Below are 22,621 nucleotides of genomic sequence, written 5' to 3'. Positions count from 1 at the left end.
GTCAGGTGAGCTGGGTAGCGCCCCCTCTCCGCCCCTCCCCACCCCCCACAGGGGAAGGACACCTCTGCCTGCTCCCCTAATGTGCCCCCCACCCTCTCCAGTCAGCCCTCTCCTCTCCCCCACGAAATGACATGAATTTCATGCAGATTACAAAAGGAGCCCTCTTGCTGAGAAAGGCTAGCACAGTCAGAGAGACCCTACCCCTCCCATTCTCCTCCAGGGCCAAAGAGAGGAAGAGCAGGAGGGACGAACTTCTTAGAATAAAACACAGCCAGTCTGCCCCAGGCCCTTGGCACTGACCCCGCACAGAGCCTGTGCCACTCCTCGGGGAGCTAACATCTCTCTGGCTGTCTGGGCTGGCAAGGTATCCAGCCCAGGCAGACCAGGAGCCCAGCATGGCCTGCGGGGGAGGGGCAGGTCTGGGCCCCCATCTTCACTTCCGTTAGAGCAGAGCTGCTTCTCTCTTTGCAGTTTGAAAACACCTGCTGTGGTCCCCTCTCCCATTTTATAGGTGCGGACGAGGAGGCCCTGGGAGGAAGACCGTGGCCAGTTATTCACAGTTCCACAGGTCCTGCCTCCAGGCCAGTGCTCATCTCTGGCCCTCCCCTGTGCACCCCAGGGACCTGCTCTGCTCCCGTGCATAAGACCACAGGCCTTCAGGGAGTGAAAACCCTGGGACCACGAGAGAGAGGGGGGCAGGCTGCACTTGGTGCCCTGCAGCCCTCCCAGGGTCGAAGGGGACAGCAAAGGCTCTTCCAAGCCAGAGAAGTCTCATTCCATCAGGCCCCAGGGCCACCTGCCCCAGCCTCCAGGGTGCAGTCTCCTTCCGATGTGCCCTGGGCCCCTTCCTCCCAGGCCCGGTGTGATGCCGTCTTCTCCAGTGAGCCTGCCTCACCCTACCCTGAGCTCCTGGAGCCTGCTGGGTCCCTCCACTGATTTGGCACTTGGTACAGGTGACAGTGGAGGTACATCTCAGACAGTGAAGCTGTCAAGTCAGCGCTAAAGGCAAAAACTCATGTAGCCTAAACTACCCTTGAAAATACAGGGGGCAGAGGAACTGGCTAGAGGACGTCATGGGGAAACACCCAGACGAATCCGGAACATGGGACTGCAACATGCCTGCAGGACTGCTGGCCTCAAAAATAATGTCATTTAAAACATCAAAATGGACAGAGGGGAGATTTGCAGCAGTCAAAAAGATTTAAAAACACAGTTACAAAATGCAATATGTGCACCTTGGTTAGAGCCTGGTTCCGAAACCAGGGATCAGTTATTTGGAGTACGACGGGGGGAAATTTGAGTAGAGGTTAGAGAGCCAATGTCAGGAAATTACTGCCGTCCTGGCTGCGAGGCTGGGCCAATACTTAGGAGAATGGCCTAACCCAGGAGAGCAGATGGAAGTACTGGGGGAAGAGTCTTGTGACGTTTGCAACTTACTTTTAAATTAGATCAGAAATACATATACATAGAGAGATAAATGAATGTGGATAGATGTTACGCATTTAAAATCGAAATACTGAGTCGTGGGCATTCATAATAAAACATTCGGTAGAGCATTTTTGTCCTTGATCTTCGCGCTAACGCACAGCGGGGACAGCCCCGGGCTGGGCCCACGGATCGCTGAGTTAGTCCAGCAGTGTTCCTTGACTAGGGCCAGAAGCACTGGCTGCGCCCACAGGGGCTCGGCAAAGGCCCAGCTGTAAACCGCAGGCTCATTCTCCAAGCAGCAGATGTCCACACCACCGACGGCTCTAGAACCCAGGATGACCAAGGCAGCTGTGGGGGCTGCCTCCCGCCTGTGTCCCCTCCCTGGAACCACAGCCCGTGGAGATCACGGGATGGGTGGTGGCGTCCCCCATGGAGTTAAGCCATCTCTCTTTCGTTTGCCAAGTGCTTCGAGTGAATAAACGACCCCACAGACAGACGCCACTGCACGTGCACATCCCTGGCTTTCTGCCCTTGTAAGGGGGATCTGGGCGCCCATGAGCTGAGGCCTCTAGGGCATCTGATCTCCCACCCCTCTCCCCAAACGTGTCCGGGCCCAGTGGGTCCTCAAGAAAGACCCATGAGTGGGCAGGGAAGTAGCAGCAGTGATCGAGACAGACTTAGCACATGCAGGCCACCCGGGGCTCCCAGCAGGGCGGAGGAACAAGGCCTGAATACCAACTCTGCTCTCGCGGGATCTCATTCCTGCCTGCTCCTTCCTGCGGCCAGAGGCAGGGAGAAGTGGAGCTGCCCCCTCCACGAGGGCCAGTTCTAAGCCGGCCCACTTGACACTCTGAGCTCCAGGGGATGGGGGCAGGCTCCAGGCCCAAAGGGTAGATTTCAGAGCATGGGAACTGCTAGCCCAAAGCCCTCACTGACAGATGGGAGAGGCCCGGAAGTGGCTGGGCCCCCCTGGCGAGTCTTCCTGAGTGTACACGTAGACCCGCCACCCCATCCTCAGACATTTCGCTCCTTGTCCCTCTGGGGCCAGCAGTGCTGAGGTCGCCTGGCCTGAAAGCCCCGATGAGAATTCTGCTCTCTGCACTCACAGAAACCGCAGTGTCCACCTCTTTCCTCCGCCCCACTGGAGACCTGAGAACAGGGAATCAGTTCAGAATGCAGACCCGGGCCCCCGCAGGCTGGGGAAGGGCCTTGCCAGGCAGGGAGAACACAGCAGGGGTGTAGACGCAGGTCTGGAAACAAGAAGGCTCGAAGGCACCCTGGCTGGGAAGAAGTGGTTTGTCCCCATATCCTGGAATGACCACGGTGGTGACAGGGAGGGACAGGCTGCCCCGCCTTGGCGAGTCTTCCTGAGTGTACACGTAGACCCGCCACCCCATCCTCAGACATTTCGCTCCTTGTCCCTCTGGGGCCAGCAGTGCTGAGGTCGCCTGGCCTGAAAGCCCCGATGAGAATTCTGCTCTCTGCACTCACAGAAACCGCAGTGTCCACCTCTTTCCTCCGCCCCACTGGAGACCTGAGAACAGGGAATCAGTTCAGAATGCAGACCCGGGCCCCCGCAGGCTGGGGAAGGGCCTTGCCAGGCAGGGAGAACACAGCAGGGGTGTAGACGCAGGTCTGGAAACAAGAAGGCTCGAAGGCACCCTGGCTGGGAAGAAGTGGTTTGTCCCCATATCCTGGAATGACCACGGTGGTGACAGGGAGGGACAGGAACCTGCACAGAGTGGGGTCCCCAGGGTGGGCTCAGAGGCAGTGTGGCATTGGAAGAAGAGCACTGGGCTTGGCATGGGAGCCGCCAGTCCGACGCCTGGCCCCGCTCCCGACCAGCTCTGTGACAGGGGCCAAGCAGGGCGCCTCCCCTTTCTGGACCTGTGCCATACCCGACCGACCAAGGGCCCTTCCAGCCCCAAATGCTAGAAGACAAGGCTCCCAGAAAGCACTTCTTGGGTATCAGTTTGAAGGTGAGTTGGCAACTGGGGACTGGGAAGAGGCACTCCAGCCTCGGTCACTTCACATTGTTAAGAGGAGGGACAGGAGCAGACCCCGACCAGAAACCCTCCAGAGATCCCACTGTCGACAGAGACAGGGACAAGGACAACTCTGGGGGCCCCACAGGCATCGCAGCTCCAGGGCGGCTCCTGACCTAGCACCATGTGAGGGCAGGGGCGGGCCAGCATCAGGCCTAGCCCTCTGGCCCCAGCCCGGGCACTCTCCCTTGGCCATGGTCCCCACAGGTCATTGGGCTTCATGAAGCCAGGCTTCCTGGAGAGACGGGATCTTCCCTGTCCCTCTTACCACCCACCCACTGCCCAGTGTAGCCCCAGGGGAGCCATGGCACTTTGGGGAGGGGACAGAGACCTCTCGTGGAGCACCTCCACACTGTCTCCTTGATGCCCCGACACACCAGGACACATACCCTTGTCCATCTAATTCTCTAACACTAAGATATGACACCCTTGAAGACTGGAGCTGACCACCATTTTGTATGACTGAATTAAAAACAAACCCAACCAAAAAAAATATAATATATATATATACATGTTATATATATATATATATATAAAACACAGTGCGACCCCAGCACCCAGGGTATAAACGCTGGCACCAAGAAAAAAAATATTAAAATACTTTAGCTTCTTAGTATCGGGGAGGTTAAGGGGTCTCTGGGAACCCCTGGCCACAGGTAGGGGGCAAAGTGGTGGGCGGCGGTCTGCCCTCTGCCCGTGTCTGCCAGGGCTGGGCTATGGGTGCGGGGACGGCGTATGTACATGTACGTGTATCCAGGCAGACCCCCCAACCGCCTCCATCTTTTACCACAGGAAATACCACACACGTCTATCCCAGGGTGAAGGGGGCAGCTGAGGCCTGGTCTCAGGCCCAGGGCATGGGAGTGCCTCGGGGCCCTGGAGGCGGCCTGAGGACTGGGTGGAAACTGTAGGAACCAGAGCTTCTCCCCCTAAAGGGAAGTGAGATGGGAAGATATCCGTCAGAACATGGAGGTTCCGAGTTCTCGTGAGGGCCACCCTCACCTCCAGCCAGTGGCTGACTCTGGGTACCCGGCTGGCCCCTGTGAAGGGCCTGGCTCGAAACGGTCAGGGAAATGTCCGATCTCCTTCCCTGGTTTGGCAAAGGCCCAGTTGGGCTCTTCTCCCTTATGTCTGGAGGACAGGGAACATATGGCAGCTAATACTGAGGGGCCCTGCGGGAGCAGGGAGCTGGGCAGGAAGGACAGGGTATGGTTGGGAGAACACAGTGAGGGACAGAAAAGAGTCCCAGGGACTCCCTCCTACCAGGAAGTGGCCTCCCAGGAGAGGCTGCATGGACCTCGGGTGTTGGGGGTCCTGCTGGCCCCAGCCTCGGCAGTGGGTGCTCCAAGGCGCTTGGCCTGCCCAGGCTCTTCTCCTTGGCCCGCCCAGGCTCTTCTCCTTGGCCCACGTGGGCCTCACAGAGTATTGCTCCTAAGTGCAGCCGGTGGGCCCAGCTCTGTACTTCGCAGGTCAGTCTGGCTCTGCGTGGGGCGGGGTGTCCCTGCCGGCGCAAACGTTGGGTCTGGTGGTGGCCGCCAGGCTACCTGGTGTTCTGGAGGTCCTCCCGCAGCCAGGTGGGCAGCGTCTGGCCCATCTTGTACAGCAGCTTGGAAAGCTCGATGTTGTGGTCCCGGTAATAGTCCTTCAGGAAAGTGCGGGACTGAAATGGGAGGGAAAGCTCAGCCCCTGCAACATGCTGGCTCGATGACCCCGCTTTAAAACCACCATGCTGGGCCGGCAAGTGGCGTGGTGGTTAAGGGCACTGGATTTGCACGTGACAGACCGTGGTTTGAGTCCTAGACTTGGTGGCTTGCTTTTTCACTTTGCCCCTCTCTCTCTCTCTCTCTCTCTCTCCCTCTCTCTCTCTCACTCCTGGTCTGGCCTTCTCTGGTCAAATTTAAAAAATAAATAACATTAAATAATTATTAAAAAAATTTAAATAACACCATGCTGCTGACACCACCCCTACTCCTCTCATCCATTCAGTCTTCTACAGGGCAGGCCCATCACAGGCCTCCTGACAGGAGCACCCAGATCAGCTCATGAGGCTCAAATTCTCGCAATGGAGAGGAAAAAGCATTAATCAGGACCAGCAGGTGGCATAGTAGTTATGTCACTGGACTTCCACATGGCTGACCACGGTTCGAGTTCCAGACCCACTGGCTTGAAACTCGCGCCACGTGCATGTGTGTGTGTGCCCAAGCTCCCAGGAAGAGACTGGAGAAGGATTATGGCCTGGCCATCCGCCCTAGGGGGGTGATTTCTCATTTTCCCTCTTACCGTCTCTGTTTCTCTCTCAGGTGAGCACATGTGCCCTACGGCAATTACCGCCAAAGAGAAGCAATCATCAAAACCAGAGCCAAAGGGAAAAGGGAAGCACAGCGGGTGCACGGTCTGCCCTCCCTGTTGTGTCTGCACGTCTCTGTAAGAACGGGCCACCCTTCCCTTCCCTAGGCCCCTGACGGCATGGACCCCGCCCTGTAGGACCTAGCTCCAGAGACCCCGCCTCTCCCTCGAGAAGCCTTCTTTCCCTCTTCCACCTTCAAGTGACATCCCCTGCTCTGAAGACCCCAGCCCTGGGCACTGCTCCTCCGGTACAGCACTCTCAGCCTGGCCTTGTACTTCCTGGTACGTGCGACTCATCTCCCTCCTAGGCCGGAGGGCCCTGAAGACAGAGGTGTCCGTTCATGCTCGGAACCCCACGGCATTCGGCCCATGGTGGATGGGAACCAAGACTTGTTCGACCAAGTCAATTCTGACCCCCCATGTCCCAGCCCATATCCCCTCCTCTTAAGAATACTGCCAGGCTGGGACCAGCAGATGGCATCATGGTTATGTGCTGGACTCCTAGCACAATTGACCACGGTTTTAGTCCTGGACCTGGCAGCTTAAAACTCACACGAGGTGCAGGTGCATGTGTGCCCAAGATCCCAAGAGAAGAATGGAGGAGAGGGGACTGCAGCATGGCTGGTCCTCCTGGGGGGTGATTTCTCACTCTGTCTCTGTCTCTCCAGCGAGTGCACATACCCTCTCTCTTTTGAGAAAGAGATCTTTCTCAAAAAAAAAAAAAAAGACAAAAATGTTGCCAGGCCAGCGGGTTCCACATGGTCTACTATGTGGTTTAAGTCCTGGCAGCTTGAAAAACACACTTGAAACACACACTGTGTGTGGTGTGTACCAAAATCTTGAAAGGAGGGAGAAATGGGGGAGAAAGGCGCGGCTCCATGGCAGGTGCTTTCTCACTTTCTCTCTGTCTCTCTCTGGAGAAGTAATAATAATAATAATAATAATAGAGGTTACAGGAACTAGATCCCACATGGCCCAGCGCAGCTCACATCCTAGCCCTGGTAGCTTCAAATACACACTGAGTACGTGAGTGTGTGAGTTCAAAACCCCAATGGGACAGAGAGACAGAGAAGGGATTGCAATACGACCACCCATCATTACCCGTCTCCCTCTGTCTCTCTGGCTTTATCTGGCAAGTGCACACACTCTCTGGCAATTAATGAAAAAAATAAATAAATAAAAAGGAAGACCGTGTACCGCCTAGGAGCTGCCGAGGCCGTTAGCACATGGGTGTGAAGAGGAGAAGGCTCTCCCACCCAGTCGCCCTCGGCAGTGCTCCCACCACTTACATCCAAGTCCATCTCGGGGTACTTCCGGCCCTTGCTCTTGCCAAGACACTTGGTTTTTCCTCCTTCAAGCAGCTGGCACCAAAATCCTTTCTTTGGGTCAAACCTGTGGAGATGGGGAAAGGGTCCAATGGCAGCTGGCCCAGCCCACCTGCTTCCCACTTGAAGTGCCACCTGCAGCCCCAGACCAGGGCGTCTACTCCCCTACACACACTCCTGAGCCCACTCTGATGGTGTGGGGCTGGCATTTGCCACCTGTTGGTCCAGGTTTGACCCTGGGCACCCCTAACCACACCTGCCACTCTCAGCAGACAGCAGCAGCCCCCCGGCTCCGAGTGTTCCTTCTGTAGGCAGAGTCGCCTCAGTTCCTGGGAAACCGTGACATGAACACTTTTCCTCCCTTCGCTGTTCTGAAACTCTTCCATGAGCACTCTCCACCCCAGGGTAACTTTTCTTTCTTTCTTTCTTTCTTTCTGTCTTTCTTTCTTTCTTTCTTTCTTTCTCTCTCTCTCTCTCTCTCTCTCTCTCTCTCTCTCTCTCTCTCTCTCTCTCTCTCTCTCTCTCTCTCTCTCTCTCTCTCTCTCTCTCTCTCTCTCTCTCTCTCTCTCTCTTTCTTTTCTTTTCTTTTCTTTCTCTCTTTCTCTCTCTCTCTTTTTTTAACCCAACAGATAACAGGGGAGAAAACAAGTTCAGTAAAAATTCTTTTGCTTTTTTTTAATAAATTGCATCTTAGTTTACAAAACACAATTATCTGCGGCTGCACTGAAGCATGCCCATCACTGGGGAGTTTCATTGTCTTGGTGCCAATTTCAGAAATAATACAGCAAGACTGCCTTCTATACCCGACGTCAGCCTGCCTTGGAAGCATTTCTGGGCCATGAGATCTGACGCTCTCGTGGCAGGGGAGGTGGTATCCTGGCACAGAATTCAGCCCCGGATGAGGAACCACCGGGGTGAGCACAAGGGCCTCAGGATGACAGAATTCACATTTGACAGGTAAAGGGGACAAGGGTTTCCGGAGGGGACACAGGAAGGTGTAGATGATGATGACAGAGACAACACAATGACGACAGCAGCTCTTTACTGAGAATTCAGAACACACGAAGAACTGGATGGTGTGCTCCATGCACGTGCTTCTGTTCCATTCGGTGACCCTCAGGTTATAGGAATTAGCATCTTTACCCCCAATTTACAGACGAGAAAAGCGAGGTTTGAAAGGCCAGGGACCTGCCCAGGGTCACAGAGCTACAGAACAGACCGGGCGTCCCAGCCAGGCGTCTCTGACACCACTGCCCACAGCTGCTGCTCCTCTGCCTCCAGGTGCAGGAGGGCCGGCAGCAGGAACATTCCTCCCACTGCCTGGAAAGTCGAAGGCGGAGAACGGAAGGCAGTGAGGAGGGCGCGTTCCCAGGGACGGAGCCAGGGACGGTGACTCTACTCTTCTTTCTCTTGGCCCCCTCAGCCAGCTGAGTGTCACTTGTCGGTGATGCAGGACTGGAAGGTGGCCTCTGCCCAACCCTGGGACCCTCAACATAGGCCTGCACTCCCTCATGACGGAAGGCAGTGTCGACACACCTGCACAGGTTCTGAGCGGATGGGGTCCTTAGCTGTCAACAATATTCACAGTCTCCCTTCCCTGAAATGACACTTTAAGTACAAATCTAGTACCAAGAAATCCTTGTGGGAACTGGGGTTGCTTGTCGCTGTTCTAACTTACTTAGATAAAACACTCTGAAAACAGGGGCTGGCAGGTGGTGTGGTGGATAAGGGCGCTAGACTCCCATATGGTCGACCATGGTTCTAGTCCCAGACCTGGCGGCTTGCTTTCTCACTTTCCCTTTCTTTCTCTCTCTCTTTCTGGTCAAATTAAAAAATAACTGTAACAAATGGAATTAAATAAATAATTCTTAAAACAAAACAAAACAAAGCAAAAAACACTCTGAAAAACATTCAGCCCAGACTGAAGAGAATACTCCTGGGTGGGGGGGACCAGAAGAGATTCCTCACCTTCCTTTTTCTTAAGTTAATGCTCTTGTTAATATGACTTAACGTTGATCAGTGTTAGTTTTGCTGTTAAGCTGCTATCAGGCAAATGCTACCCAGTCCCTTGCAGTGGCTGACTCTAGCTAACCTCTGACCTGCCTGTAATCATTAAGCCTTTGGCGCCGTTGGCCCAGGTGCCTGATCAGGGAGAACACCCCGTTGAAAGGCCAAGGAGAGGGTCGGCTCCATAGCACAGGGTAACGCACTGCTCGGGAGAGTGCACGGTGAACACCGTCCCAAACCCCAGCCCGGACAGCCCGAAACACGCTAGGCCTGCGGGCTGCTGCGCTGAATCCAACGGGCTAGAGGACTGGAGGAAGGGGACCACAACGGGACCAGACCCTGCCCTGTGGAGGGCGTCCTCTCTCTGCCCTCGCCTCTGTCTCTCTCTCACTCTCAGGCGTGTGGACATAAGCTCTATCACGTATTAAGGAAAAAGTAAGTTAAAAAAAAAAAAGAAAGAAAGAAAAGGCCCAGGCGGTACTCACGCCAAGGTCTTGTGGTAGTCCACAGTGCTGGCCACCCCCAGGAACTTCTGCACGGTGTCCATCACCTTGGCGGGTTCCGTCCGCAGCAGTTTGCCATCCAAGACCAGAATCTGCACAGCAGAAAGACAACAGCGATCCGGGCCTGCTTCCTCCGGAGCCAACAGGCAGGAGCCACAGCAGCAGGAACGGGCCTGGCTACACCCGGGGCCCGGATCCGCTCTAGGCCCTGCTTCCTCCTCCAGCTGGCAGAGGCGGTATCCCCAGCCTCGGCTCCTGTGTCTGAGTCCCTGCTCTCCACCCACTCCCCCTGCCCAATGCTGCACTCTCCTAGAACCGATGCTATCACTAACGCCCTGCCCACCCCCATCCCGGCAACCTCCCTGTCTCTCTCCAAACTTCAAGCTCACATGCCACCCTCCTGCTCAAATCCTCCAAGGGTCTCCCTGCCAGGCCTCACATGATCTGGCCCATTGCCACCCCAGTAGCCAGGCTCTGCCCCATCACCACGCCCCAATCTCCTCTGTCCCAGCTGCCCACCCTGGGGTTTCCTGGGTCCTCTTAGCTCCAGCGCCTATTGTAAAGGGACGACGGCTCAGGTAGTTCTCACAAAGTGACCTTGGGGAAAATAGGACCAAAACCATTTTATAGACCCTCCTGTGAGGGCATTTCTCTTCCATGACTGGGAGAGAGATGCCAGGGCTCTCAGCTGGCTATGGCAGGCTGGCACTGCGCTCGCCCTCCCACCGGGGCAGGGACAGGCAACTACCTGGTTGGCGTGGAAGGCGCTGAGCCAGCGCTCGATGTGGGTGGCGTACCAGCCAGGGACCAGACAGCGATTCTGGAGAGTGCGCAGCTTTGAGGGCGCATCGGGGCCAGCCGTGATCACCTCGTGGAAGGTGTACTTGAGGGCCACAGGGTCGTCATGGGCTCGCTGGTGCTGCAGGCAAGGGGGCAGGTCAGCACGTCCCGTGGAAAGCACAAAGGAAGGGTCCTGGCCAGCAGTGGTGTGGAGGTGAAAGTGCTGGGTGCCAGACAGCCGACTGCATGGTTCAAGTCCCGGATCGAGCAGCTTGAAAACCACGCTGGGCATGTGTACAAGCCCTAAGTCCCGAGAGGAGGGGGACGGTAGGTGGTGGTGTGCTTAAGGCGCTGGACCCACATGGCCAACCATAACTGAATTCTCAGACTCAGTGGCTTGCGAATCAGGCTAGGCATGTGTGTATGCATGCCTAAAATCCCGAGAGATGAATGGAGAAGGGATTGTGGTGTGGTCATCCTTTCTGGGAGTGATTTTTCTTTCTGTCTCTGCCTCTCTCTAGGGAGCGCACATGCCCTATGGTAAACTTAAAACAAACACACAAACACAAAAACAAGAGCCCTTGATGGGACAGCAGCCCACGAGCTGGCCCAAAGATCCTGCACTGGAACCAGGTTCCTGTCCTGGCTCTGCCTCTCATTGCTGTTTGGCCTCAGGGAAGCCCCTAGCCTTGGTTCCTCAGTTTTCCCCATCTTTATAAGGCAGGCGTTAGACCAGCTTGGGGTTTCAGATGCTGAAACCATTCATACACCATCTCTGCAGTTCCTGCCGTATCCCAAACCCACCTGGACATGCCAAGGTAAAGGTAATTTTCTTTACATGGATTCCTCTTCCTTTTTATGCCTAAATTTATTTCAAAAGAAAATTCAACATCTCCTCCATGAATAGAAAAATAGAACCAGCTGTCACATGCAGGGGACAGCCGTTCATAAGTACAATCAAAATAGAGCCATGTTCTCCAACGCCAGACAGATACAAAGTCTGCGGTAACCCTGGGTCCAGGGCCCGTGCTCTCTTCACTGGAAACAACCCAGCAGGGCTGGGAGAGACGTAACGGCCACCTGCCCCAGGCTGAGCACTTCCTCTTTCTGGGGTGCAGTGCACTGGGAAAGCACCGCCAGGTCTGAACCACCTAAAACAACGCCACAGGTCACTGGCATCTGCAGAATTCCCTGAGTCTCATGCGTAGGGACCTGCCCCACCCAAGTGACAGTCTTACCAGTCCACCCCCGCCATGCAGGATCACACATGGCCCAGGGCAGGGGCTGCCAGGGCAGCGGGAATGCATGACAGCCTCCTCCTCACCCTGCCCTGGCTTCCAAGATTGGTCACCATCCTTCTTCTTCATCCACCACTTTCCGGGGCTCCTTGAGGGAGGGGAATGCGTCTCCCTTCTCCTGGTCTCCCTGACCCCACGGGCCATGAGCAGAAGAAAGAATGCGGTCTTCAGGTTCAAAGAACTGGATTCTCAGTGTGTAGTGAACTGGACCACAGTGCTGGAGCCATGTGGCTGACCCAGGGCTTGGGTCCCCAGGTATACCCATGGGTGCGCAAGGTCCCAGGGAGGTGAAGAGCTGGGTAAAGGGAATCGGAGCGTGACGAGCCCCTGTCTAGGGAGCTTTCTCCCTCCCCTCATTTCCTGTTTCTCACGCATGCACATGCTCTGTAGCATTAACAAAAATTGCTGCCAGGACCAGCAGATGGAGCAGCGGTTCCGTCGCTGGACTCCCACATGGCCAACCATGGTTAAAGTCCCAGGCCCTGTGGTCCGAGACTCACACCAGGTGTATGTGTGTGCCTAGAATCCCGGGAGGAGAACTGATGAGAAGGGACTGTGGTGTGGTCATCCCCCAAGAGGGTGATTTCTCACTTTCCACTTTCATTGTCTCTGTATCTCTTTCTCTAGCAGGCACACATGCTCTAAGGCAAAAATCTCTACACCACACACACACACACACAATGCCACCACTCAAGATCTTGGTCTTCTTTCTTGGTCTTTTTTTTTTTTTTTTTTTTTTTTAAATTTTTTTGGAGAGGTTTTTGCTATAGGGCATGTGCACTTGCCAGAAAGACAGAGAGAGACAGAGAGACAGAAAGCGAGAAATCACCCCAGGGGGGATGGCCACGCCGCAATCCCTTTTCCTCCATTCTCCTCTTGGAATCTTGGGCATGCACACACACGCGCCCAGCGTGAGTTTAAGCCGCCGGGTCTGGGACTTGAACTGCGGTCGACTACATGGGAGTCCAGCGACATAGCCATTACGCTAACTGCTGGCTCTTGGTTTTCTTGGGGACCAGCAGATGGTGTAGCAGTTATGCCACTGGACTCCCACATGGCCCACCATGGTTTGAAAATCATGCCAGGTGCATGTGCATGCGTGCCCAAGATCCCAGGAGAATGGAGGAGAAGGGATTGTGGCATGGCCGTCCCCCCTGGCGGGTGATTTCTCACTTTCTCTTTCATTGTCTGTCTCGCTCTACCAGGCACATGTACCCAAAGGCAAAAATCTCCAAAAAAAAAAAAAAAGCCGTCATTCAAGCCCTTGGTTTTCTTACCTGTGAGATGGGAACACACACACAAACCCTCCTCGGCTTCTGCAAAAGTGCTGCAACACTCCAGGGAGGTGGCAGGGGTAGGACATGGCCCTTGTACTGGGCAGGGGCCACTCAACTATGACGGGTTCCTCCACATCCACATCCCTGTGCTTTCCCGCAACAGCAGAGAGTGGCTTTCTGCTCCTGCCAGCACAGGGTGTGCAGTGGAAGCGAGAAGGTGCCTGTGAGCACTTCTAGTTGTTTCTCCTGAAGACAGAGCCGGGGGCCAGCAGGTGACATCGTGGTTAAGGTGCTGGGGCCCCCATGGCTGACTGTCTGGTTCAAGTTCTGGACCTGGTGACTTGAAAAACATACCAGGTGTATGTGCGTGCATGCCCAAAATCTGAGGAGGAAAATGGAGAAGGGTTTGTGGCATAGCCATCCCCACTGGGGGTGTGTGTGTGTGATTTCACACTTCCTCTTTCTCTCTCTCTCTCTCTCTCTCTCTCTCTCTCTAGCGAGTGCACATGCCTTATAGCAAAACAGGGAGGAAAAAGTCCACAGGAAGTGTGTGTACCAGGAGCTATCAAAAGCGGTCAGACCTGAGGAGGCCCTCCTTCCAGGGCGTGGACACCAAGCACAGTCCCACCAACTGGGGTAGGAGTATGGGCTCCTGACTCTCCTGACTCTGAACTTAGCAGTACAGCATGGTACCAAGAAGACTGGCCAACAGTGAGAGACTCACCCACCCCAATGGCCCTCTCCCCCACCACACAGCCTGAGTGGGCTTCTGTGAGGCCAGTGGCTCGGAATTCGGAAGAAATTATGTCAGATCCGAGAAATGAAAGGAAGGTCTGGTCTTACTGTCCTCAGGCAGGAACAGGGACTCACACCCTGTCTACCATGTACCATGGTCTGGGTGACTACCTCACCTAGACCAGGGTGTGCACCCTCCAAGAATGGCAATCATGTCTCGTCCATCTCTGACTTCCATCCACCCTACCCGTGTGCAGCCAGGACGCCAGGCAGTGTGAGCCCAGACCACTGTTCTCCAAGGCTTCCTCCAGGTCTCAGCAGCCTCCACCTCCTGTGGGTGTCAGCACAGGGCAGGACCCCTGGATGGGCGGTCTGGCAGGTCTCATGCTGGGCCAAGGAGCCAGGCCCCTGTCTGTACCCACCAGCACCTCCCAGATCCTTGCTGGCGGTCACACAGAGTGTGTGATCAATGTGCTGAGGGTGTGAGTGCCTGAATGTCAGACAGCCCCGGGCCCCGCCCAGGGACCCAGGCCCCGCCCCGCTCACCTGGTACCAGGAGTAGGCCCGGTCTGCTGGGTTGATCAGGATGGTCAGGATCTTGGCCTTGGGCAACAGGGCGGCTGCCCGTCGAGGCGCCACTTCTGAATCAAAGTAGTTGGCGCTTTTCTCAAAGTAGAAGTCAGAGGTGGTGTTGGAGGGGATGGGGAAGAACTCCATGTACCTACAGGAAGCCCAGAGAGGGAGCTCACAGGCAGGAGTCCGGAGGAAGGGCCTAAGGGGCATGTCAGGCGAAGCTGAGGGCCGCTGGGGGAGAGCGTCCTCAGAAAGCAGGCAGGGCACGCGGCTTCCCACCAAACAGGGACGCACTCTGCAGGGGACTCTAGAGTTTCAAATTTGTTCCTTTTCTGGAGAGATGGGGGGCCAGGAGGGTAGGGAGGCTGGTCTGTTGTCGGCAGCAGGGCACGGGGAGAAGGTGGTGTCTTTCCATCTGAACTCTGGTTTTCCTCTCTGGGGATTCCCCCACGGCTAAACTGCGAAACTGACAGGGCCCACCTCTCTGCCTCTAGGGGGCGAGCCAGGCTCAGAGTGGCTCCACCACTGACCCAGGGGGACCTCTGCAGAGGGAAGGGACACCATCTTCTGTCTCCAGAGGGCAGAGCTCCGTCCTGACCTGGGATGGCAGTTTCTAGGCAATCCTACGGACCAGCAGATGGCGGGGACAGGCAGGGAGAGGCAGGGAGGAGAGGGTGGTGGGGGCAACAGGAGGGCCCCTTTCTGCCACCCATCCCCCTTTCCAGCCTGCTGTGGGTGAGTACAGCTTTATGGACTAATATCTCACACTCCCCGACCCTTAGAGTGACAACCACCTCTGGACTAAGGACCCTTCTGAAAACTAAACACTCCAGACCTTCTCAGAAGCACCTGTTCATGCAGAATTAGGTGTAACTTCAGGGATTCGTGGACCGCAACGCCCTCCTTAATTAAGGGTGTAGGGTCTCTACTCCAGGCTGTGACAAAGGGTCTCTCCAGGTGGCCCCAAGGACCTCCTTCATCAGAATCACTTAGAGGCTTGTGAGATTCCTGTGGCCCACCTCGGACCTACCTAACAAGCCCAAACCCTGGGGGATGAGGCTGGGAGTTTCACTCTCTCATGGCTCTGAACTTTCTTTGTACGTCCACAAGCCTTCATTTGTGATATCAAAATTAAAACGCTTCCAAAACAGAAGCTTTGTTTCCCGCTTCGTAGCAAAACCATTTGGCACCAAAACAACTTACTAATCTCACGTAGTGTAAATATTCACATAACTCTGCTACAGATATATTAACATACTTGCCAACAGGGCATGGCCTGCACAGTTTCACAACATGCTACCTTTCTAAAACCCCAAAACAAAATGTTGGCTTTCAATAACATATCTGATAAAAAAAAAATTTTTTTTTTTTGAGAGGTTTTTGCTATAGGGCGTGTGCGCTTGCCAGAAAGACAGAGAGACAGAAAGTGAGAAATCACCCCCCAGGGGGGATGGCCACGCCACAATCCCTTCTCCTCCATTCTCCTCTCAGGATCTTGGGCACGCACACACATATGCTGGGCATGATTTTAAGCCACCAGGTCCGGGACTCGAACTGCAGTCGACTACATGTAAGTCCAGTGACACAGCCATTATACCAACTGTTGGTCCCATAAAATAAAAAAAAATTTAAAAATACATCTGGCCACAAAAGGTTTTAGATAAGAGATTATGGACATGTTAGAGACAGAGAGATGGGTAAACAGACAAATACACCCACAAGCAGGTGGACAGACTAACAGAGAGATGATAGACAGATAAGAGAGAGAAATACACAGAAAAATACCAAAAAACAAACAGGAGACCCATAATCTCTGCACCCAAGAAACCCATTGACATTAAAATACCAAGTAATGGTAATATTTATATAAGGCCTAGAAAAGTAAACAGTAGAGAAAAATACAAATTAAGAAATCAGAGCGTGAAACCACCCCAGGGCTGGAGACTCCACCCACATGCTCACATTTATATATACCCTTAAAATAACCTCTGTTGACAGGTTCTGGTAACCGCCTCCCCAAGGGACACCTTGAAGGCTAGCAAGTGGCCTCAAGAACACCCTCTGCTCCAGTCAGCCAACACAGTGGGAGGGGCCGGGTCTTGAGTGACAACATTTGGATTTTAGCCCCTGCTCTGTCCCCAGCAGAACTTTTGGGAGTTGGGCAAGTGCCTCTTCTCCAGGACATGGGATGTTTCTATGTAGGCAAGGGAGGGGCTAGACTCAGACTTCAGCAGTCCCTGACTGCAGGCGATAACGCCAAGGGGCAAAGGGTTTCCTCATCGAGCGTCCTGTCTGTGACAGTGCTCTCACACATGGCTCAGGGGTCACGGTGCTCTGTCCCGGTTGACATGAACTTCAGCTGCGGGTGAGCAAGCACCAGCTGCTTCCTGCTGTGGCCACGGCAGACCTCCCGTGTAAGCTCCATGATGGCCTTCCTGTCCTGCAGTGCACGGAAAGGCCCACTCACCAGTCAATGCCTTTGTGATAGTTGTGGCCATTAAAAAACTGGATCTCCTCAAAGGTTTCCGAGCTGGGGTAGTTGCTGCTTAGGTCCGGGTGCATGCCCAGGAACAGGTAGAGGGCCGTGGTACCTGCAAGGAAGGGAGGCAACTGAGACCCAGGCCCAGGCCCAGCAAATAGACAAAGCCTGAGTTCTAGGTTCAGCTCTCCATCACCTGCTGAGATCCAGGTCTGAGTCTCCTCATCTGGATGTGCAATGAAGAAACTGTACTAAATCTAGGATGGCAGGTTTGTGGCATGCACATGGAACCTACCACTCCTGTGTCCTCTGCAGACATCACTAATTCATCATTCCAGGATGGCAGGTTTGTGGCATGCACATGGACCCCACCACTCCTGTGTCCTCTGCAGACATCACTAATTCATCATGCTTCATCACTACACAAGACTTGGCCTCAGACTCCTTCTCACCACAGCATGCCATGCTCAATGGATTGCTGTCTCCTCAGAATCCCAGAACTGGATGCCTTTTGCTGGTCCTTCCCAGCTGTGGGCCTCTTTTCCATCTGGCACTGGGAGGAGCTCAGCGAAAGTGGAGCTTCTGAACCCCTGGTTCTGGTAATGTGAAATCCTCACTGCGATGTCTCCTCGTCCACAGTCCATTCCTCACTCACACCCCCTCCTCCTCCTTAGGCAATTCATTCATTCCTTATGGTGTGAATCTATGGTTTCTATGTTATAACCAGAGGGCCCAAGAGAAGGAGGCTGTAGACTTTGGTAATTAGGAGTATAAACTTTGGGGTTACAAAGACCTGGGTTCAAGACCTGAAACTGCCATTACTTAACTGAATGAGTTAAGGGAAGCCACTTAACTTCTCCGAGATTCAAGTTTCCTGTCTGAAAAATGGGTCATGGATGGCAAATGCTTAGCAGTTACATCACTTCCTCTTCCACCTGTACCTCTGGCAGACATGACTAGTTGATTCAGTCCTCTTTGCACTGAACCAGTTTTGCCTGGCGCTGCTCAAACATGCAGAGCAGCTGATCTGGGCTTCTCTGCCTAGACTCAAGAGACACTTGGGGAGATGCAAGGAATGCTCCCTGAACTGTGATTCAGGGCAAATAGGAGAACTGCATGCCCATCCCTCACCCCCTTCCCGCCTCCATACTGTGTGGTTATTCAGGTTTACCCCAACTCCAGTCCCACTTCCTGAGAAAGAAGGGACAAGTTATTGGGTAGGGCCCAGGGTAAGGCAGTCCCCCAAATTCCGCAGCTGCAATGACAGGCAGCGGGGGATGCTGGCTCAGAGTGGAGAGACCTGCCTGTTTTCTGGGGGCCGATGATGAGGAGCTTTGGAAAGCGGTCGCACGTCTTTTCCTTGGACCAGATGTCTTTGTGACGTTTGTCCTCGCAGGGGTCCTAAAAGAAGAGTGGAAGGAGTGTGAGGGGGAGCCCCAAACCCGGCGAGTGCACGTGAGCATGTGGCTCTCACGGTCCTCACTGACAGGCACAATACCCTCAGGTGTCCCTGCCACATCTCCACCTCCAGAACTCATGCTGCTGACTGGGTCGCCTCACCCACCCAACATGCCTGGCAGAATGTCCGGCTCTGGGCCTGGTGCATGATAGAAGCTCACAGGTACTTGCTGAATGTAACTGGACGAACTGTGTCTGAACCAGGGATCAGCAAACTTTTCCTAGCTTAGTAGATCTTCGGTAAATGTTTGGTAAATATTTGGGGCTTCGGTTAATATCTGGTTTCTACTGTAACCACTCAGCTCTGCTGCTGCAGCGTGGAAACAGCCACAGGCAGTGCCCGCGAGGGTGCGTGTGGCTGTGTTCCAGTAAAACTTCATTTACGACAACAGACCACAGGTTAAATCTGGCCCACGAGTCCTGGTTTATGGACCCCTGCTCTAATGGAGACTGATGCCAATTCTAGCTTGTGTCTCCAGTTTCTCACAGTCCTCAGGCAGAGACTTTCCCAAGAACCGCCCCTACTGAAACCTTGCCATTGGCCCTTCCAATGGCTCAGGGCCTGCTGGAGTTAGAAGGGATGGAGATTATCTAAGAGTCTAATCGAGGCAGGACAGTTGCTTTCTATACTTCATCTACACCATGTTCACGCAGCTGGGTTTTTTGGTTTCATTTTTGTTTGTTTTTATGATAGAGAAAGACAGGAAATTTTAACGGGGTCTTGCTGTTCCAGTCCTCCGTCTGGCCTTCCAGTTAGCGAGGATCACAGGTGCGTGCTACTGCAACCACCTGCTCAGGTCGTTCTGGGACCTGGACCCTGGTCTTCCGTGTGGCAGCCAGTCTCACACGACAGTGTCCTACTGCTTGCACCTCAGTGGCTGAGTCTCACTGCTTTTTCCAAGGCTGCATTTGATTATGTATGCAAGATGGTCTGTGGAAAGGTGTATACATGTGTGTCCATGTGTGCATATGTATGCATGCTGCTGACGAGCAGACATGCACCCGAGTTTAGATCCCTGAGAGCATGAGGGCACGAGGACCAAGCCTTGAGCCCCTGTCCGAAGCATGTGCCTGTGGGCGGTGGGCATCCCACCCCTGCGACAGGAGCCCAGGCTGCCCTGCCCCACCTGCCAAAGTGGGTCCTTCTCCTCAGAGAAGATCTGGAAGTACTTCTGGGCCAGCTGCACAGGGGGCAGCGTCTGCAGCCGCAAGTTCGTCCAGGAGTGCAGGAAGCGCACCAGGTGCTTGAAGGTGTACAGGCCCAGGCGGTCGTTCCCGTAGTTGGACAGGTGCGTCATGAAGATGCTGATCTGCTCCAGGAGAGGGGAGAGAGGCAGCCCACGTCAGCGTCCGAGCCGCCCTCACCCCCACCTCTGAGCTCCTGACCTGCCTTGGCTTGCAGGGCTTCCTAGTGACCAGTTCTGGGTACACTGGGATACCAACAAACACACCGTGTGACCTTGGGGTAGACATAGCCAGGTGCGAACCCAGGTCTGACTGACCCCCAAATATCATAACCCTGAAATGGGAAGAGTAACTGGTACAGGATTATTTGTTGTTTTGCTTGTAAATTCTGGAAGGCAGGGATGCATGGAAGAGTACTCAGCCCACAAAGCTGAACCACCACCAGTACTTGATGTTTAAACACTATGAAAGGATTGATGATTCCTTCCATTATATAACTAAGAAAAAAGAGGTTAAGACAGCTTAAATAAAAAGTAATATAAAATATATACATATTCTGGAACTAGCCGGTAGCATGGTGGTTAAGGTAGCGGGATCCTACATAGCTGACTATACAGTTTGAGGCCTAGACCCAGCAGTTTGAAAAACACTGGGCACATGTGGGTACAAGCCCAAAATCCCAAGAGGAGAATGGAGGAGAAGGGACTTCAGTGGGTGCTTCTCACTTTCCCTCTCTCTATTTCTGATGAATGCCCTATAGCAAATTTTTAAAAATAAATAAATAAATATAGATTTTATATATATATATGTGTGTGTGTGTGTGTATATATTCATATACATACGTGTGTGTGCACACAAAAAAAGACTAAGAAAAAGACGAGTAACACTTCTGTATTAAGTTCATGATTATGAAAGGCAAAAAAGGAAAGCTCAGATTCTTTAGCCAAAGTCGCACGCCAGAGGAGGTACAGAGCCAGGGCTAGAAGGTGGGTCCCCCAGCATCCAGGCCCTTGCTCCCACCCCGGCGCCTTCTCCCAGTCCCGGAAGCCTGCCTGGCTGCAGGTGGGCTGTCCAGCAGGCCCTGCTCACCACCAGCAGCGCGCTGTGGAGCACTCACAGGATTGAGGAGCACAGTGAGGAAGAGCTCGCCTCCATTGATGATCTTGTCCAGCTCGCTGGAGCCGCCGGGGTACTCGTTGTAGAAGATGGTGTGTGTGAAGAGACCACAGGTCTGCCGCGGGAGGACCTGGGAGGGGGTAGGGCAGAGAAGCCATGGTGTCTCCAGGCACGAGTTGTGGTGAAAGATCCTTCCTCAGGAGAAGGGCCAGGGTGTCCCCTCAGAAAAGCAGCCTCCTACGGCCACACGGCTTCCTCCTCCCTGGGTGTGTTCACCCCCAAAGACTGACATTCCCCCAAGTGAGTATTTGTGAGGACTTCACAAATACTTCACTGCTATCCTCTGCACTAAGGGGCCAGGCCCAAAAGTCAGAGGGAGAATGTGCCTGGAAACGTGGGCTGTCTGCAGTGAGAGCCCTGCCCTCCATCGAGCCACGCCCTGGCTCACGCCGCGAGCCCCGTAGCTACACCAGGACCTCATTTGGGGGCGTTGTGGCCATGCACTGGCTCAGCCACTGATGGCTGTCTCCCATCATGAACTGTGGCTCCAGGATAGCAGGGAACATGCCTGTCTGGTCACAGCGTCATCTCCAGAGTTAATACGAGTGCCTCGTGCTGAGGAGACGAGGGGATGGACGGATGGACAGACGGACGGATGGACAGACATAGGGACTAATGCACAAAACTCGGCTTCCCACAGCTGCCTCATCTTGACTGAGGACAACTAATCCTTCCAGTGTCCCAGGCCAAAAATCTTGGAGCCATTTTTGACCCCTCTCTTTCTCCCACACCCCACATCCAACTCGTCAGCAGGTCCTGTTGGCTCTAATGTCTAAAAAGTTCAGAATATCCCAACATTGCACCCTGGCCCAAGTCACCACCATCTCTCATGTAAAGCTGCGGTGTCCTCCTAATGGGTCTCCCTGCTTCCACTCTGTCCACTGTGTCCTCCACTCCACACAATGGCCAGAATGCGGGAAATCCTTTTAAACTATGAGTCAGGTCACGCTCCATTCAAAACCTTCTTACTTCAGGCTAGTAGCTGAAGTCGACCTCATGGCTGGCCTTGCACGGCCTCATGTGACCTGGCCCATGCCCCCCCCGCCCCCCGACTTCATCCACCATCTGCCTCTTGCTTGTTCCCCGCCGGTCATACTGGCCTTCCAGTTGGTCCCAAACACACCAGCACAAGCCTGCCTCAGCGCCTTTGCACCTGCAGCTGTCTCTGCCTTCAATGTTCTTCCTCAGAGCAGCATGGTGAGTGAGGCTCTCCCATGCCACCTTATTTAGAGTAGTTTCTCTTCTCTCTCCACCACTCAGACACACTCCCCGTCTCCCTTCCCTGCTTGATTCTGATCCACACACTTGCCAAACTCTGACCCTGTATGTTTATACACTCGTGAACACACTGTCTCCTAACATCCTAGCAGCAGGCCTATGGGACAGGGCTTTCCTGGGTTTGTGCACTTCTGTGTCCCTGATGACTGTAAAAGGGACAGACAAACAGAAGCTTAAGAAAAACAGAGACCTATCCCGTGTTCTCCTCAGGACTCCCTTTAAAGAAGGCTCACCCTCTGGTCCTCTCCTCTCCACAGAGCTGAGGAGGAAGGAGCCAGACTGGCAGCATCTGCCCTGGGACTGAGAGCCTCAGATGGGCCGGCCGAACCCGCCCACTGCCCACAGCCACACCTCCAGGACAGCATGTGCACATACACCACGACAGGCTGTGCCATGCCCACCCCCCGGGCTGCCAGGCCCGCCTACCATGATGCCATTGTGGATGAAGCCGCGGCGGTAGCGGGCCGGCTTCAGGTGGGGGTACTCCTCAGTGCTGGTCACACGGATGCTCCACACCTGCTTCCAGGCCTCATACAGCTGCACGTGCACGGGGTACACGCCCGAGTGGTGGGGTGCCACCGCATACCCCATGTCCGTGGGGATGCCGTGCTCCTGGAGAGAGGACGACCAGGGTGGGGTGAGCGTGGCGTGCTTCCCCTTGGGCCTATTCCCCCTTTGCAGGATGGGAGGGAATCAGAGGCTGGGATGGCTGAGCAGCTGGTCCAAGA

General features: G+C 54.3%; 1 protein-coding gene across 3 annotated transcripts in view; it reads right to left on the bottom strand.

Annotated features, from left to right (window-relative positions):
* Window positions 1-3,910: 3,910 nt before the first annotated feature.
* The window catches only part of NDST1 (N-deacetylase and N-sulfotransferase 1), a 66,695-nt gene continuing 47,984 nt past the window's right edge, over window positions 3,911-22,621 (bottom strand). For all 3 annotated transcript variants that reach the window (XM_006150896.3, XM_014588748.2, XM_027772818.1), the window contains 10 exons: window positions 22,320-22,505; window positions 20,557-20,685; window positions 19,382-19,564; window positions 18,101-18,197; window positions 16,785-16,908; window positions 14,291-14,465; window positions 10,403-10,573; window positions 9,637-9,746; window positions 7,109-7,211; window positions 3,911-5,133 (listed from right to left, as the gene is read on the bottom strand). In XM_006150896.3, the coding sequence (XP_006150958.1) occupies window positions 5,014-5,133; window positions 7,109-7,211; window positions 9,637-9,746; window positions 10,403-10,573; window positions 14,291-14,465; window positions 16,785-16,908; window positions 18,101-18,197; window positions 19,382-19,564; window positions 20,557-20,685; window positions 22,320-22,505 (1,398 nt within the window). In that variant the 3' untranslated portion in view covers window positions 3,911-5,013. The remainder of the gene's footprint in view (window positions 5,134-7,108; window positions 7,212-9,636; window positions 9,747-10,402; window positions 10,574-14,290; window positions 14,466-16,784; window positions 16,909-18,100; window positions 18,198-19,381; window positions 19,565-20,556; window positions 20,686-22,319; window positions 22,506-22,621) is intronic.

Source organism: Tupaia chinensis, unplaced genomic scaffold (assembly GCF_000334495.1).
Source record: "Tupaia chinensis unplaced genomic scaffold, TupChi_1.0 Scaffold000303_1, whole genome shotgun sequence".
NCBI classification, from domain to species: Eukaryota; Metazoa; Chordata; class Mammalia; order Scandentia; family Tupaiidae; genus Tupaia; species Tupaia belangeri.
Note: the sequence above shows the minus strand (reverse complement) of the source record. Positions and strands in the feature narration are given on the sequence as shown.